This window comes from Dipodomys merriami, unplaced genomic scaffold, assembly GCF_024711535.1.
Source record: "Dipodomys merriami isolate MVZ:Mamm:240054 unplaced genomic scaffold, mDipMer1.0.p SCAF_8, whole genome shotgun sequence".
Taxonomy (NCBI): Eukaryota; Metazoa; Chordata; class Mammalia; order Rodentia; family Heteromyidae; genus Dipodomys; species Dipodomys merriami.
Genome location: NW_027206401.1, coordinates 24,665,640 through 24,683,701, shown reverse-complemented (window position 1 = coordinate 24,683,701; position 18,062 = coordinate 24,665,640). Strand labels below are relative to the sequence as shown.

At 37.6% G+C, this 18,062-nt stretch overlaps 1 protein-coding gene across 23 annotated transcripts in view; it reads right to left on the bottom strand.

Annotated features, from left to right (window-relative positions):
• Epb41l2 (erythrocyte membrane protein band 4.1 like 2) overlaps window positions 1-18,062 on the bottom strand; it is a 170,268-nt gene that overhangs the window by 67,300 nt on the left and 84,906 nt on the right. For all 23 annotated transcript variants that reach the window (XM_070010191.1, XM_070010185.1, XM_070010195.1 and 20 more), the window contains exon 4: window positions 1,562-1,666. In XM_070010191.1, the coding sequence (XP_069866292.1) occupies window positions 1,562-1,666 (105 nt within the window). The remainder of the gene's footprint in view (window positions 1-1,561; window positions 1,667-18,062) is intronic.

Below are 18,062 nucleotides of genomic sequence, written 5' to 3'. Positions count from 1 at the left end.
TGATATGGTAATAATAGCCAAATGCCCACCACATTCTTTTTTGTTCTACTCAGGACCCTTTTAGGGCTAACAGAAGGAGCACAAATGGAAAACTATATCAAAAGTAACTTAAAATTTATAGCCTTAAAATAGCACCTAGTTTATTTCATCTAATGTGTTACTACTACTTTGGTAAAGAGTATTCTAAACAGTTCTGATAAAATATACACTGTTCAGTAGGCAGGCATGCAATTTAATTGTCTTCAATCTAAACACATAATTAAACCAAAATTATCAGAGATATAAAAAACTGAGCAACTCTAGAGCTTCATTAATTTACATAATGATCACCCTAGCCTTCCTTTTTTCATTCTTGGACATGTAAATAGAAACAATGGTGGCACATAAGCAAATAACAAAATTTACACTAAGTTCCTGTAATGACTGTTCTGTTCTACTGATGGTATTGAATGTTAGATATTGGATAGTAATGTCTTTCACTGTTACCAAGTGTGCTGGGCATCCTCAGAATTATTACAGTGAGTCTGTCTATCCACAGCCCCAAACAGGGTTAGAAGGACTTCCTCTGTAGGCTGCAATCTGAACCAAAGTCCTGATGCCAAGCAGATCTGACTAGTGGAAAAATCTACCATATAAGTAAAGCTAGCATCTGTGGCTCTCATCAGCAACAGAGCAAGAGCACCCTTCTGGTCTTCAGCAATACAAATTCTCCTGAGCCTCTAAACAAATATAGGTAGGTATTATTACACTTATCATTCCTTCCAATGCCTCTCTACTTTTCAGGAATGCTCAATAACTGATATACAGGTGCTGCATATGTGTATGCTAACAAAATGAGCTGACTTGATTAGCTTCTATATTTAGCACAAAGAGCCAGGAATAGAGAGAATGTGATTGATATAATACCACTTTTAAAGTTTTTTGTTTTTATTCCAGAACATCAATTTCACCACAATTAAAAGTCTTTTCCTAGCTGGGCCTGGTGGCTCATGCCTGTAATCCTAGCTACTCAGGAGGTTGAGATCTGAGGATCATGGTTCAAATCTAGCCTGGGCAGGAAAGTACATGAGACTCGTACCTCCAATAAACCACCAGAAAACTGGAAGTGGTGCTATAGCTCAAATGGTAGAGTGCTCACCTTGAGCTGAAGAGCTCAGAGACAGTGCCCAGGCCCAGAGTTCAAGCCCCATGACCAACAAAAATAAAATAAAATAAAATCTTTCCTTTATGAATTTTTAAAGTACTTCACACACATACAAATTCATCACTGAAAATGACTCCATAAGGAATAAGAGCTAAAAAATTAATATAATTTTTAAATTAGTTCTTTCTGTCTCAATTCAGAAGTCATACCATTCTGTCTGTTCATAAATGGAAAGTATGTGTACGTGCACATGTGCACACACACACACTAAGTTGTAAGTGGTTCCTCATACAAGATAATTCTTATTCACCAAATTTGCATGGTGAATATAAGTATAATCTGAACAAGTGTTATTTAAAGCTAAATTTTATACTGAGATTAAATTGGTTTTAAAAATATAAAGTTGCAATCACTTACTTTTTGTTCAGTATTTTCCTGAAACAAAAGTCCAAAGTAGTCCTTTTCCAGAAGATTGAGGTGTTCACACACTTTGTCAAATAACATTTGACCCTTAGCACGTTTCTAGAGGGAAAAAAAGCAAAGGATCTTTACTTTTCAAGCAGCAGAGATAATTCCAAGATTTTACTAGAGATTAACATTAAGGCATTTATTTTGTAATACAATAAGAAAATGTTTTCTATTTTACTTTAAAAGTAGCTCCACCATCCCACCCACACATGCAAAGCCTAAATTCTAAAACAAAAGCAAGATCAAATGGCTACCACTTTATTGCTAAGCTATGTAAATTATATAAATGTAAAAAGAACTTTACACAAGCTATGTTTCTATTTACAATTTTTCTGTAGACTGATATGGTATATTCACTCTTCAAGATCAAGATTTTTAAGTTAAGATAAAGCAGCTGACAAATCAGTCAACTGTTTCTAAGGATTTCACTTATTTTTGTCTTGGATAGCTTTTTTAAAAAGTTGTTGTCATCACGCATGTAAAAACCTTTGACAGCCATAGAAATAAAGCTCAATGTCTGATCAGTTCAAAATAATCAAAGTGGTGATTCATTTCCAATTAGGATGCACACTTATGGAGTATCCTAACTGCTAGGTCAGGTCAGAAACATGATTCCAATCAGATGCACTAACAGAAGCCACCAGTGGGCTAATTGTGAAAACAATAGTGAAAAGGCTGTGAGGCTTTTTCATCCTCCAAATGAATAGCCTTCACTATATCAAAGTATTTATGCATTCAATCATATGTAAAACTTAATGTTCCATATATACAAAACATTATGTATATGGAACATTAATTCTATATGTGATACTATACTACATATATCTCACATTTATAACATATACACGTGTACATATATATGTTATATATGTTATATACGTGTGTGTACACATATGTATATGTCATATACAAATATGTATTTGTTATATATGTAAGATATACAACTATGTATGTATCTTGAAAAGGAGGAAGGGAGAATCTGGTGCTTGTCCTATTAATCCTTTTATCATAATATTTCTTTTAAAAACAGAAAAAGCCACACAGATTACTGTATATAAACAATGCACTATACACATCATAAGGACTCACAATCAGTATTGAATATTTAGTTAAATTTCTCAAATAGGCATGTATGTCCCTATATATTTAAAGTATATACAAATAGAATGTAGTCAAGGAGAGTACTGGATTCTTTGTACCAAAGTTCTAAATGAATCTCTATTACTTAAAAGCTATGTGATCTCAGCAAGACATGTAACTTCTGTTTGCCTTAGTTTGGGGGTTTTTTTGAACAGATATAAAATAGCAATAATAGAATCTACCACAAGTTGTGTGGCAAGTATCAAATAAGTTCTCATCATATGGTTTGATGCTATTTGAAATTAGGGGTATTTAAAAGGTATTCTTTGTTTTTTGATCGGTCGTGAGGTTTGAACTCTGGGCTTGGGTTCTGTCCCTCTGCTTATCAGCTCAAGGCAAGCACTCTACCCCTTGAGCCACAGCGCCACTTCCAGTTTTCTGGTGGTTTATTGGAGATAAGAGTCTCAAGGACTTTCCTGACCGGGCTGGCTTTGAACCAGATCCTCAGATCTCAGCCTCCTGAGTAGCTAGGATTATAGGTGTGAGCCACTGGCACCAGGCTTAAAAGGTATTCTTAACTGAATATAAATACATTAGTTCAAAGGGAGTATACAGAACACACATTCAATCTGACATTAGCTCAAAGTCAACTACTCTTTTTTTTTTTTTCGTTAGTGGTGGGGCTTGAACTCTGGGCATCGGTGCTGCCCTGTGCTCTGCAGCTCAAGGAGAGCACTCTACCGCCTGAGCAACAGCACCACTTCCAGTTGTCTAGTGGTTTATTGGAGATAAGAGTCTCACGGACTTTCCTGCCCAGACTGGCTTTGAACCGTGATCCTCAGATCTCAGCCTCCTGAGTAGCCATGAGCCACTGGTGCCTAGGTTTAGTCCAATGTGTTTAATGGATTCTAAAAGAGCATTCAATTTCTATAAGCTCCAAGTGCTAGTATACAAAGTCAACTACTCTTAAATCATATCTTCTTACCAGTTTCCATTTCAAAATCAGAACTATGATTTCCTTGGCATAATTCACCTAAAAGACTAAAATAAAAACACAAAAGCTGATTCCCACAATTTGGTGTTGATATGCTGGACAGTACATCAGGCACCAGGAACAGGGACTGGATTCAGATCCATTTCCTCTAAGATGCATTTTGTGCAAGACAATTGTGAAAAAGGGGGAAAACAGTTAAGTCTCTTTATCTGCAGAATGGAGTTAGTTTTAATTACCTCACCTTTCCCTGTGAAAACACCCCAAGCCAGTAAGGTGTGGGGTTGTCAAAGTGCTACATTTGTAATAGCTACAGTCTGATTCCAATTGTTCTTTCACTAGTGCACATCTAACAACTGATGTATCTTCCAGACATTTAGGCTTTCACCATTTTTCCTCCTCCTTCAATAAATACTGTTTTAAAGAACAATGAGCTCCTGATGAGATCCTAACTGCTGATGCCATCACTCTAGCTTCCATTCAGCATCCTTATCCTCACTGAACTCAGAGCTTAGCAGCAAAAACAAAAATGCAACAATGAGGCACATAGTGAAATATGTATGTAAAAAATGGCATGGGAAACCAAGAAGGGAATGAGTGATCATTGTCAAACAAAAGTCACAGGTAAACTAAGAGTATAACATCTGCAGCAACTCTTAGAGGAGGAAATTATTTTGAGGTGGATAACACAGATATTTAAGAGAGATTACTTTCCATTTTGGATGTTTACAAAGCCTGATAGAGTCGATTTCTAATTAAAAGAGACTGGAGGATACACTAAGACAAAAAGAGGAAGGCATTCATATGAACAAACCATACAATAGGACTGGTAGTTATGAACAGTATACTGGCCTCAGATGCTTCTGCATCTTTCTAACACTGCCAAGTATCTTCCAGATGTTCAGACAATAATAGATGCCAGTTCCTATGTTAAGACCATGGGGCAAACTATGAATAAAGACATACATTATCTGAGGAAAATTACATTCAACTGGAAGAGATAGAAAAGAAAGAGGAAGAAAAAAGTAGCCTATTCTTCTACCACCTTAAAATGGTGATGAGGGAGTTAAATAAACTATAATGAATGTTTGACATATTTCATGGATTCATTAAAAGGCTGCTGAAATCATGGGACCTTTGTGAACTGTTCTAAAAATAACTAGTGTTAAACATGATTAAAAAGCTGCCGAGTTATCTAATCCAATCTCCTTATTTAACAAATGAGAAGCTTCACTGATTTGATTTTCCAGTCTGATGTTCTAAATTCCGTTTAAAGAATTAAATTCTTTTTTATGGTATCTGTTAGTGTTCTTTACTCCTGGCAGAAAAGCAATTTTCTCTTATGTTATGTTCTCTTTAAAGCCAGTGCCTCAGTACAGCAGCCTTGGCTGGCCTCAGGATCCTCCTGCCTCAGCGTCCAAAATGCTAAGATTACAAAAGTGTGCACCACAATAGCCCATCATCACTTTATTTCCTTATAGACAACTTCAATTTGGTTATTCTGAAAGACTACACACACATATGTATACACACATACATACATAAATGTATATGCATATATTTGTTAATCAAGTAAAATAGAACATTTTGCTTTAGAAATTACAACAAGTAAGTTGCACCAGCACACATGGCTGCTTCATTAATTGATAGCAATTTGGGGGTATTGCCTCAGATAAAAGAGTACTAAGCTGAGCACCAGTGTTTCACATTTACAATCCTAGCTCTCAGGAAAGCTGAGAGCTGAGGAATGCAGACAAATCTGTGAGACTCATCAGCAAAATGCCAGAAGTAAATTTGTAGCTCAAGTGGTAGAGTACTAGCCTTGGGCAAAAAAGCTCAGAGACAGTGTCCAGTTCCTGAGTTCAAACCCCAGGATTGGTACCAAAAGCAAAACAAAACAAGAGTACTACAAACTTACTGAGATACAGTCTAACTCTCTTTCTTTACCTTGATTTATTTTCAAGCACCAAAACTGTAACCCTGCTTTTAGAACAAGTTCCAAAAATTCTCCTTTCCTATAAAATCTATTCTATTTAGTATTTCATTTTAATTTTATTTCATATCCCAAGAATTCACTTTTATCTGCACTTTCGTTTGTGAGTGCCAACACTGGGGCTTCAACTTACAGCCTCAAGTTCTCACTTGGCTTTTTCGCTCAAGGCTGGTGCTCTACGACTTTAAGCTATACCTCCACTTCTGGCCTTTTGCCGGTTAACTGGAGGTAAGTTTCACAGGCTTTTCTGTTCAGGCAGGCTTTGAACCAAAATCCTTGGATTTCAGTCTCCTAAGTAGCTAGTATTATAGGTAAGATACACCAGTGTCTGGCTTCTCTACTCCTTTTTATATTTATTACTTTCTTAGACTAACTGTACTTATCTCGATGCCTCCTACAACAGAACCTCACCAAATAACTAGCTCATCTGTAGGCCAAAAGGTACCTGTTGGGACAAAATGACTCATTATTAATGTCAGCCAAAAGTTGGCAGAGTTGAGTCTAGAATTCTAGCCTTCTGGCTAGCAGTCAGTCATATACACTGTCCCAGATTCTAGTTCGTGACTGCCAACCCACAGATATTCCAGGAACTAAACCAAACACATACTGTCAGATTCTGGGATGTAAGCCACAGACCTATATTTTATTTTCAGAATTCTACATTTTACACAAACTCCTTAACAAATAAGAAAACTTCCAAAGAGTTTTTGGGCACTCAAGGAATGACATAAGCAAAAAGCCTATCTGTCCTTTATCCTAAGAGCAGGTCAAAGAAGAGCAGTAGGTTTTCAGTCTTTACACATTCCTCCACTATGACGTCAGTTTTACTGTTTTTTCCTTGATAATAGAAGCATGCCTTTGCTTTCTATCTGGTTCCTACTCTAGAAACTTAACAGAGTACAAGCTGTGTCAATATCTGTTCATTTAACAATAAAACCCATACAATTGTTCATAAACTTTTTCCTTCCAAGAGAAATCTTACTTCCTATAATAAATGAAAGAGCCTTGCAAATACATTTTTCCCATATTCCTCCCCCTACCAACTTACTCTACTAACACAACATAGAAATCAAAGAGCTTGGGATAAAAATATTTAAGAGAGAAAAAGAAAAAAGTCCTTTGGTCCATTTTCCAGTTATCAGATTTTTTTGTTGTTGTTGTTGTTTTTTGGGTCCGGTCATGGGGCCTGAACTCTGGGCCTGGGCGCTGTCCCTTAGCTCTTCAGCTCAAAGCTAGTGCTCTACCACTTGAGCCACAGTGCCACTTCCAGCTTTTTTTCTTTTTGCTTATGTGGTGCTGAGGAATCGAACCCAGGGCCTCATGCATGCAAGGCAAGCACTCTACCACTGAGCCACTTTCCCAGCCCTATCAGATTTTTTTTTGAAAATTGCTAATATATTAGAAACAAAGGAAACAAAAGCAAGATAATTTAGATAGATTTAATGAATGCTTTATTCAAGAACTGGAAGATCAGCTTTGGGGAATTTCTTTTAATACAGAAAAAAAAAAAAAGCAAAGGAATCTACAACAGATCAAGCTGAAGAAATGCAGTCTGGAATCCGAGACATTGAGCAAAGTCCCCCATGCCTGTGCTGTTATTTGTGGCATTCATTACTGAGGCCAAAATATGACATTTCTGGAGGCCTCTCAAGCTAGAGGAATTTGTGCTGCTGCTTACCCAGCAGATTGCAGAAGACCGCCACACACCACTGGCGTTGTATAAAACACCATTACTGTCTCCATGTAGTTCCTTCCACACTGCAGTTATTGTGTGCCAACTACCCAGTGATGGGAAGTACACAATGCAATCCATACATTACAGCCCGAGAGCTACGCATTTTGCATCAGCACTAAACCACACTGTGCAAATATAAAAGGCCAAGGGAAGAAAGGTATGCACAGAGCAAACACAACAACTGATATATTGTTATAGTAGGCTGTAAGAAATCAAATAAAACCATATGTAAGTGGTAAAATAGTGTCAGTCTAAAGCCATGATTTATCAGATTAATTCCTTTTCTACCAATCCCAGTAAACTGGCAATACATTCCTGCTTGCAAAGTTCAAACCATAGGGGAAAACAAAACAACAAAAAACCCAAAACCCTGGGTCAATGATTCTTTGGGTATGTTCACAAAATAACTCCAGAAATAAATGCATCACTTACAGCAAATTTCATCATTAATGAAAATTAAGCTTGAAGAGGATTTTCACATATTCAAAAAAGATACATATGGGGTTGAAGATATGGCTCAGGTGGAAAGGTGCCTGTTCAGGTCCCAACTCAGATCAAACAAAAGATACATATATATTACATATAAAACAAATATACACAGATATATAAATACATATAAAATAAAACAGGCATATATTCGGAGATGTATCTTTCTTTTTTGAATTGTTGAAAACCTTTTCAAAGTATATTTTCATTAACTAGACGCATCTATGCACATTATGTTTAGAGACAGATGACATTTATGTAAAGGTGTAGGATTCTTTAAAAATACTGAAAATATATACCTAAAACCCTGTTAAACAACATTACTAACAAAATACCATCAACTACAAACTTGTTTTGTTTTGTTTTTGTTGGTTGTGGGGCCTGAACTCTGGGCCTGGGTGCTGTCCCTCAGCTCTTCAGCTCAAGGCTAGCGCTCTACCACTTGAGCTGTAGTGCCACTTCCGGCTTTTTTCTTTTTGCTTATATGGTGCTGAGGAATCAAACCCAGGGCATCATGCATGCAAGGCAAGCACTCTACCACTGAGCCACCTTCCCAGCCCCCACAAACTTTTTTTAAAAAATAGATGCTAATATTCTTTTTTTTAATCCTTTAATCTTTCATCTATAACTATATTGATATTCTAAGGTAGTTGTCCTTTTTCTTTTTTCCAATCCCAAGGCTTTCAAAAAATTTCAGGATATAGAATCAACTTCAGTATACTAGAATTAATATACAGGAGACTATCCCTGTAACCAATTCCCACTTCTCTTAACTCATGAAACATAAATATCTGTATATGAAGTTTACACAAGGAATTCTATAGTTTTTTGCTTAAAATGATAAATACTGTTAGTTCTAATATGTCACTTGCTCAGTCACTCATAAAACATGATCTTACAGACATTCCTTCAATTACTTTGGTAATAAAAGTTTAATGGAATACACTATAATAGTATATAAGAACCCCCTCAATCTGCATTTGTTCTAAGCAAATAGCATGCAATGAACACCCAATCCATATGCAAAACTGACTATATTTTTATTTCTGGAGTTTAACAGTAGAATAGATTGACTCATCTCTCTCATTCTACTTTTTTTGTAATCCAACTGGTTTTGGACAATGTCTGTATTCAGACTCATTAATAGGGGTTAAGTTCTTAGACTCTGATTGGTTTACTCAAATTTTAAGATGTGTATTATTTTTTAGTCTTCTGACTTCTGTTCCTACTTTTAGGAAGTATTAACAGAAGTTTAACTTTTGAGCCTATGCAATTTAAGAAAAATTATAAACTGTATAGATGTAAGTGGTATATGTTTACATTTGGAGCCTTTCCAAATCAACTGACAAAATGTAAGGAAGTAAGGAATTTATCTAAAGCAGGAGACTTGAGCATTTTCATAGAGATGCTGGAATAGAGGACTAAAAATGTGGCTCACACACGTATGTGTATATATAGATATATATATGTGTGTGTGTGTTTGTGTGTGTGTGTGTATATATATATATATATACACACACACACACACATACACACACACACAAAATATTCTCCAGGAATATTAAAAATCATTCACATAATAATGATTTTACTTAATACTTACCAGTCCTTACTTCATTCATCATGGGCATTACTCAAAACAAATCACCACTAGACTATTTAGTTGCCAAGTGAGAGTAAAGAAACAGCTCTTGGCTGGGAAGGTGGCTCAGTGGTAGAGCTCTTGCCTTGCACAAATGAGGCCCTGGGTTTGATTCCTCAGCACCACATAAGCAGAAAAAGCCGGAAATGACACTGTGGTTCAAGTGGTAGAGCACTAGCCTTGAGCTGAAGAGCTGAAGGACAGCGCCCAGGCCTAGAGTTCAGGCCCTACAACCAACAAAAACAAAAACAAAAACAAAAAACAAACAAAAAGAAACAGCTCTTGAGGGAATGAACCCAGGTCCCACAGTGGTAAGTCCCTATTCTCCTATGTAAGGAAACTCCTTTTCACCCTATTGTTTGGGGGTTTTGTTTTTGTTTGTCTGTTTGTGAATTAGGCTATTTTAAAATAGCAGTTTTAAGTTCATAGAAAAATTGTATAGAATTGTATAGAATTTCTCATATACTCAATGCCCTATATACATTGCCTCCCCATGAGCAACATTTACCACAAAGCGGTACATCTGTGCCAGCAGATGAACCCATAATGAAAAACTAGTTTACATTAGAGTTCCCTTTTGGTGTTTTAGATTCTGGGGATTTGGGTAAATATCTAGTAGCTAGGACAGTGATGCTGTAATAGATTGGCCTTATTGCCCTTACTTTAACTTTAAAAAGTTTACCCAGGCTGGGCACTGGTGGCTCAAAGCTGATGGCTCATACCTAGTTCTAACTATTCAGAAGGCTGAGATCAGGAGGCTGAGAATTGCAGTTCAAAGCCAGCCCAGTCAGGAAAGGCCATGAAACTCTTCATTAACCACTCAAAGACTGTGGCACTGTGGCTCAAAGTGGTAAAGTGCTAGACTTGAGCAAAAGAGCTCAGGGACAGCGCCCAGGCTCTGAGTTCAAGCCCTATAACAGAGAGAGAGAGGAAAAAAACCCCAAGACTCTGAAGCACAGCTGATACCAAGCTTAACAGACAGAATCCTTGTCCCAGACTAATCTCACCTTTCAAATTCATCACTCTCATTTTTGTGTCTGGTGAAGCAACATCCAATGCTTCCATTCCAACTTGCTTCCATTCCTTCCAAAGATCATACAAAACCAAGGTAATCAGGAAATATATTCAGTGCTCAACTTTACATTTAGAATTATTTTTGAAGTGCCTAACAGAGCCTGGAAAAATTAATCTGATACTCTTTAGTAACAACTGCATTTGAGATTGCTTCAAGAAAAAAGACACAGAATGGAAGAAAAAGTCATCTAATGGAAAGACATCTGTAAATCCCAACTGTGAAACATCACAAACCAGGCCTGGTGAAGCTATTTCTTTAAGAAATGACCAAAGTTTGGGCTAGGAAGGTGGCTCAGTGGTAAAGCACTTGCCTTGCATGCATAAGGCCCTGGGTTCCATTCCTCAGCACCACATAAGCAAAAAAGAAAAAAGCTGGAAGTGGTGTTGTGGCTCAAGTGGTAGAGCGCTAGCCTTGAGCTGAAGAGCTCAAGGGACAGACAGCGCCCAGGCCCAGAGTTCAGGCCTCATGACCAGACCCAAAAAAAAAAGAAAGAAAGAAATACCAACGTGGAAGTCAGGTTGAAGTACAGAATAAAATAAGTCACTTAAACAATTATGATGATTATGAAGCAGAGGAGGGAGAATCTGATACTAAAGGGTCTTGATACAACTTTTTTTTTTTTTAGCAGCTACGCATTTCTTGTACCTCTCACCACTGAATTTCAGACTCTCACATTAAATAATAAGCAAATTCTGGGCAATTTGATTAGAAAAATGCATTTCAAGATATTTCCATTTTTACACACTGCTCTGAGGCAACAGTGCTTCCATTCAGCTTGACATTTTTTTCCAGTAAAAGATTTTCATGCCCAGTAGATGATTAACAAATTAAAGTAAAGCAAAAAAGAATATGATAAGGAGGTCATTGTTCACCATTGGGGGAATATGAGCTGGTGAATGAATCCTTAAGGACTTGTTTTTCTTAACACACACACACACACACACATTCTTAACACACACACACACACACACACACACACACACACACACACACACACAATATACTGTTGTACATCAGAGAGAAACATGGAGATTCCAGAGCAGAAGCAGTTTCTGAGACCTGCTTCCCCAAACTGCTACCTTACTTGTAAGAATCCACTGATCCACTTCCTCTCAACTGTCTTAATTTTTTTTCATTTTTCTTGAAATTTTTGGAGAAATTCTTCAGCTTAGGACATGAAAACTCCTTATGAAAGTCAGTAAGTCTATTTTTAAAATGCAAATATCTTAGAAGGGAGTACAGGTAATTGTTCACACATGAAAGTTACTCAAATTGCTGACTCTCATTATTTAGCTGCTTACCTACTAGGTTTAAAAAACCAAGAATTTTTACTTGAAAAGGAAAAAATGTAGACAAGAAGCATTAAGGCATTACAAAGGAGTAATTGGATATCACAAATCTAAGAAAACCTAAGTTGGAAAGCTTCAAGAAATTGGAGAACGTGCTGGGTACTGCTGGCTCGCGCTTGTAATACCAACTACTCAGGAGGCTGAGATCTGAGGATCACAGTTCAAAGTCAGCCCTGGCAGGAAAGGCCATGAGGCGCGCGTTATTGCACTCTTGTGCTCTTGTGCTCTCGCGCTCTCTCTTTCCTCTTACCCCTCTCCCCTATTATCTTGCCCCCTCTCCCCCCCCCCATCCTGGAGCTTGAACTGGGCTTGGGCACTGTCCCTGAGCCACAGCACCATTCCAGTTCTTTCTGTGATTTTACTGGAGATAAGAGTCTGACAGACTTTCCTGCAGAGCTGGCTTGGAACCTGATCCTGAGGTATCAGCCTCCACAGTAGCTAGGATTATAGTCATGAGCCACTGGTACCCAGCTGCCATGAAACTCATCTCCAGTTAACCATCAAAAGAACAGAAGTGAAGCTGTAGCTCAAAGTGGTAAAGTGCTAGTCTTTAGCAAAAAAGATCAGGGTCAGCACACAGGCTCTGAGTTCAAGCCCCTTGACTGACAAACGAGAGAGTAATTAAAAGAGAGAAAGAGAGACGACAGAAAGAAATTGGAAAACCCTATCTCAACCCCCTCTCTCAACGAACCAGGCAGATTTGATGATTCATGGCTATAATTCCAGCTGTGGTGGAGATTTAGGTAGGAAGATGCAGTCTAGGCCAGCTTGGGCAAAAATAATATGTGAGACCCTGTCTGAAAAATAACCAAAAGAAGAAAGGAGGCAGGATTGGCAATGTCACTCAAGTAGTACAACACCTGCCTAGCAAGCTCAAAGCCCCAAGTTCAACTTAGTATGAAAACAAAAATTGATAGGCACCATTCCATTAGATCTTATTTCACAAACAGTAAGTAAACAAACTTCAAGGCTAGCTAGCAGATTCCAAAACTATTTACTACAATCAATTTTGACATTTAAGTCACACAGTCTTTCTGTGCTACAGAGGACAGCTTTTTATAGCATTTCTATCTGATGTACATTAAATCTGACTCACAAATTCTGGCTGACAGATACACAGAATAATACATCAATGAATATAACAAGCAGGTCATGCTAAAACACAGATTAAGCTTCTTCCTGTGTGAATAACTAGATGGTTGTACAATTAAGTCTCATCCTCAAAACAGGCTGAGATGGTACATTTGTGAAAGAGGAACATTGTGATGAAATACAGATCATTTAAAGATAAAATAGACATTTTTGTCTTGATATTAGTGTCCTCAGAATATTAAGAGGCATCTTTTTACATAACTGTTTCAGAATGTGGTTAATTAGATAGTAAAGTATCAATTGGATAGACCATTTATCACTGCTTTAATTCATGTAACCCCCTTGCAGGAAGAAAAGGTGTTTTGTGTTTTTTTTAATAATCTAATGGGTTTTTTTTAATTGTGAAAAAACTGTACAGAGGGGTTACAATTACATGGGCAAGATAATGAGTACATTTCTTATCAAGCATTGTAGCCTCCTCCTTTGTTTCCCCTTCCAATCCCTTCTCCCCATCCCCCCACCCAATCCTCCCCCCACCCCCCCCCACCAAAGTTGTAAAGTTCGTTTTCAACATGATAACTTGTACTTCTCATTGTTGCAATGGGTCCACCTGTTTCCTTATTTAAACGACTTGTTTTTCCCCTTCCCCTCCACAAATTATACCAACATCAAATACAGTGAAAGCAGGGGTTATACTGTGGGGGAGGGCCAATGGGGTTTGTTTTTTTTTTTTTTTTTGTCAGTGGTAGGGCTTGAACTTGAACTTGGGTTAGGGTGCTGTTCCTGAGCTCTTCAGTTCAAGACTAGCGCCCTACCACTTGAGCCACAGTGCCACTTTCGGTTTTCTGGTGGTTAATTGGAGATGAGAGTCTCACACCTGCCCGGACTGGCTTTGCAGACCTCAGCCTCCTGAGTAGCTAGGATTACAGGCATGAGCCACTGGCACCTGGCTTTAGTCCAATGTTTTTAATAGATTCTAAAAGAGCTTTCAATTTCTGTAAGTTCCAAGTGCTGGTATACAAGATTCAGCGCTCTACATGCTATGGATAACGTTGGGGCCACTGGCCATATGTGTCTTCTCGAGAACAGACTGAGTGAAGAGAATCACAGCCCTGCTGCAGCTTTTCTGAGATATACCCAACATCACACACAGGCCCAATACTCATGTCCTTTGCCCTCTGGCATGTCAAGGGTAGGTGAGCCGAAAGAGGAAGGATTAAAGCATAGTAGAAATGGCAGAATTTCTTGACAAAAGCTAAAAAATTGTCAGCAACTTCTTTAATGTGTTTAGAAAGAGAGCAATAATGAGGGAGACAGTAAATAAATCACTAATGACCACAGGCAGATTTAGAATTTGGTGGACTAACAAAAGATATTTTGGTTTTGTTGGAAGACAGATTAAATATATCACACCCCTTCATTTGACAAGAATTTGGAACTATTTTTTACAATGTCAACATATTTGAGAGGGTGAAAAAAATGTACCCAAAAAGATTTTAAAGCACACATTTTATTCTGAAACTAACCTTTCCCTCCAGGTTTTAATATACTTCAACCCTGAAGCAGTTTTTCATTCCAAAACAGAGATCTGATCCTATTCTACTACCAATCTTTGGTTAAAGTAAAAACTTAATTAAGGGGCAAGTCACCAAACAATTAGCACACATGACAGTATGTGTGACAAAATCCAATAAGAGATGGTTATCTTCAAACTTATGTCACAATGGCTAATCAGAATAGTAACCTTTAAGTGTGAGGTTTGTTTCAAGTACCAATTCATTGACAAAAAAAAATTTAAAAAAAAAAAAAGGTAATCCCCTGTATTTTGAAACCAGAACTACTCAGGAGGCTGAGACCTGAGGATCACAGTTCAAAGCCAGCCCAGGTAAGAAAATCAGTGAGACTCTTTATCTCCAACTAACCATCAGAAAACGGAAGTGTAGCTGGGGCTCAAAGTGGTGGAACACTAACCTTGAGTGAAAGAGCTCAGGGACAGGGCCGAGGTCAAGCTCAAGGACCAAGAAAAATGACTGCTTTAGAAATGAAAAACTCCATCATTCTGCAATTGGCTCAACAGAAGAGTAAACATTATTAGAGAAAATGGGACAAGGATTAAGATACTACTTACATTCTCCTCAACCCAACACATCCCTATAAGGAACATGGAATGGGATGTTGGGGCCGCTCAAAAGAAAGTAAAAGAACTCTGCTTCAGGGAACCTATACCACACATCATCTCTAGCCTCTTGACAGCCTTCAAGGGTCAAGACCAACATACTGGCTTTGACACTGCTATCCAACCTAGGGTTTCACTTCCTTTCATAGAAATGTAACCCTTTATTTTCATTTATTTACAGCCTTGAAGTATTTCTCAAAAGAAGTTAGCCTCTTTTTTTGGCCATCGTGGGACTTGGGCACTGTCCCTGCGTTCTTCAGCTCAAGGCAAGAGCTCTACTGTTTGAGCCACAGCACCACTTCCGGTTTTCTAGTGGTTTATTGGAGATAAGAGTGAGTCTCATGGACTTTCCTGCCCAGGCTGGCTTTGAACCCCGATCCTCAGATCTCAGCCTCCTGAGTAGCTAGGATTATAGGTGTGAGCCACCGGTGCCCAGCTTTATTTTTAAGCATTAACAAGAAAGAAAATGATAGGAGGAAGGAGTAATCTGAAGGGAAAGGTAGCTCTATATATTTAGTAATTTTTTTGACTGGAGAGAAAAATTAAAATTATAAATAAGCAAATGCTGTGGTATATCTTAGATAGAAGAATAAGAAATTTACAAATACACAAGAAAGGAGAAAGAAAGACTAAAAATTGTTTTCAGTGAAAAGTCATTTAAGCAAAGCACATTGCTTTTTCCCTGTGGAGGAAATAAGAATTAGGTTCTTTGGGTCAAGGAACTAATAGCAATCCAAGTGAGGAAAGAATATAAGCATGAGAAAAACCAGGCAACAATACAAGAGCTTAGTCATTCTACAATATAATACAAGAGTTCTTTCACAGGACAGTACATGATTAATTACCAAACTAATGGCACAAACAAGTTGGAGGGGGGGGGGGCATCCTGAGTTGAACATTAAGAGACATTTTGGAATCATGTGGACTGGTAAAGGCAAAGACATATTATATAATCAGAAATTTTAAAGGAAGACAATTCAGCATGTGCTTGGCCAGACCACCAATGGTTGGCAAAGGAAGATGCACAAAGTCAGCAGTATTCTAAACCAGACCTGAGAGCCCTAACACTCCTAACACTCTGAATGCCTATCAAAAATATGATGTCACTGAGAGGCCAAGCCTAATTCTGTTGTTATGAATGTCTTTTCTTCAGGCTAGACTAAGATACCAGTCTCAAAACATAGCACCTTTCCTCATTTAAAAATTCCTTGGACAGAGCTGCCACTTTAAATTTTTAATTTTTTTTAAGCCAAAGGGATAGATGGATAGACAGCGTGGCAGAGACATTCCAACTGTACCTCTGTCACTTAAATTTTAAATTACAGATAATATATGCCAGTTAAATTACTCCCAATTCTTAAATCATAATATAAATCTGTCACTGTTTTATGAGATTTTACAGTTATAGTTTCCAGATCCTCTATAAATATATAGTTGAAATTATTTAACGAGAAAACGTGGGTCAGCTTGAAAAGCATATTTTGGGGGAGCAAATTAAAGAAAACAGGCAAATACAGAAAACACGCTAGAAGGTGAAGCTATCAAATTTTATTTCCAACCCCAGAACACAACAGAAGAATTGATACATTCTGCTTTCTGTTTAATACTTGAATCATCAGAACACTGATGAAGAAAACCTGATATTATGATGGGTTTATTCAACTAAGAAAAAAAGGGGGGGTGGTTCTGACATCTGACATTCCTATGTGGACAAAAACAATGCCCTCAATTCTCAGACAAAAAAAAAATGTAGGAACAGATTTCAGATGCTAAACAAAAATGTGACTGACTCTTACAATGTACATTCACTTACGCTTACAGAAGCTCAGAAGTTTTCAGGCTTATTTTCAGACTTAAAACATACACACCTATCAGTTGTAATAAAACTAGCTAAGTCCTAGAATAGAGGAAGCAAATATTTTCATTCTTACTTTGCAATCTGAGAATAGAAGAAAAGACAGGAAGTGACTTTCCCAAGACATACAAAGAGTCAAAAGAAAAGTAAACATAGATGTCCTGACTTTATATCCTTAGCTTCAGCTAAATCTTCCCATACTTTAGAGAAGCAAGTCCCACTGGTTTAATACATCAAGGACATAAATTCCTCCAACAGCTATATTGCCAATAGTCCTAAATTCCTGGTTGTCAGAATACAGAATTCAGGAGATTAATTAAAATCCTTCACAATTTAAAATTGGATAACAATGTAGCTTGTCACATATCCTTAATAACTCAAAAAATGTCAAATAACAAATGTAAATTTTTATACATTATAAAACAATTCTGGGTGAGCGCAGTAACACACCTGTAATCCTACTCAGGAGGAATCTTAAGATTACAGTTTCAGGAGAGCCCAAACAAAAAGTTCATAAGACTCCATATCTCAACAACAAAAGTTAGGCATAGTGTTCTATGCCTGTCATCCCAGCTACAAGTATACAAAGCAAGTATAAAGATTATGGTCAAGTTGGCCCAGGCGTAAAAGTTGGGACATTATTTGAAAAATAATAAAAGCAAAGAGGACTACAGCCCTGGCTAAAGCAGTGGAGTGTTTACCTAGAAAGTGAAAGGTCCAAGTTCAAAACTCAGCACCAAAAATAAATACATAACATTCAAAATAAAGTGTTTCTCAAAAAAGTCTGAGATCCGGCTGGGCGCTGGTGGTTCACGTTTGTAAATCCTAGCTACTAAGGAGGCTGAAATCTGAAGATCTCGGTTCAAGGGCAGGAAAGGCCATGAGACTCATATCTCCAATAAACTACTCAGAAAACCGGAAGTGGCGCTGTGGCTCAGGTGGTAGAGCGCTAGCCTTGAGCTGAAGAGCTGAGGGA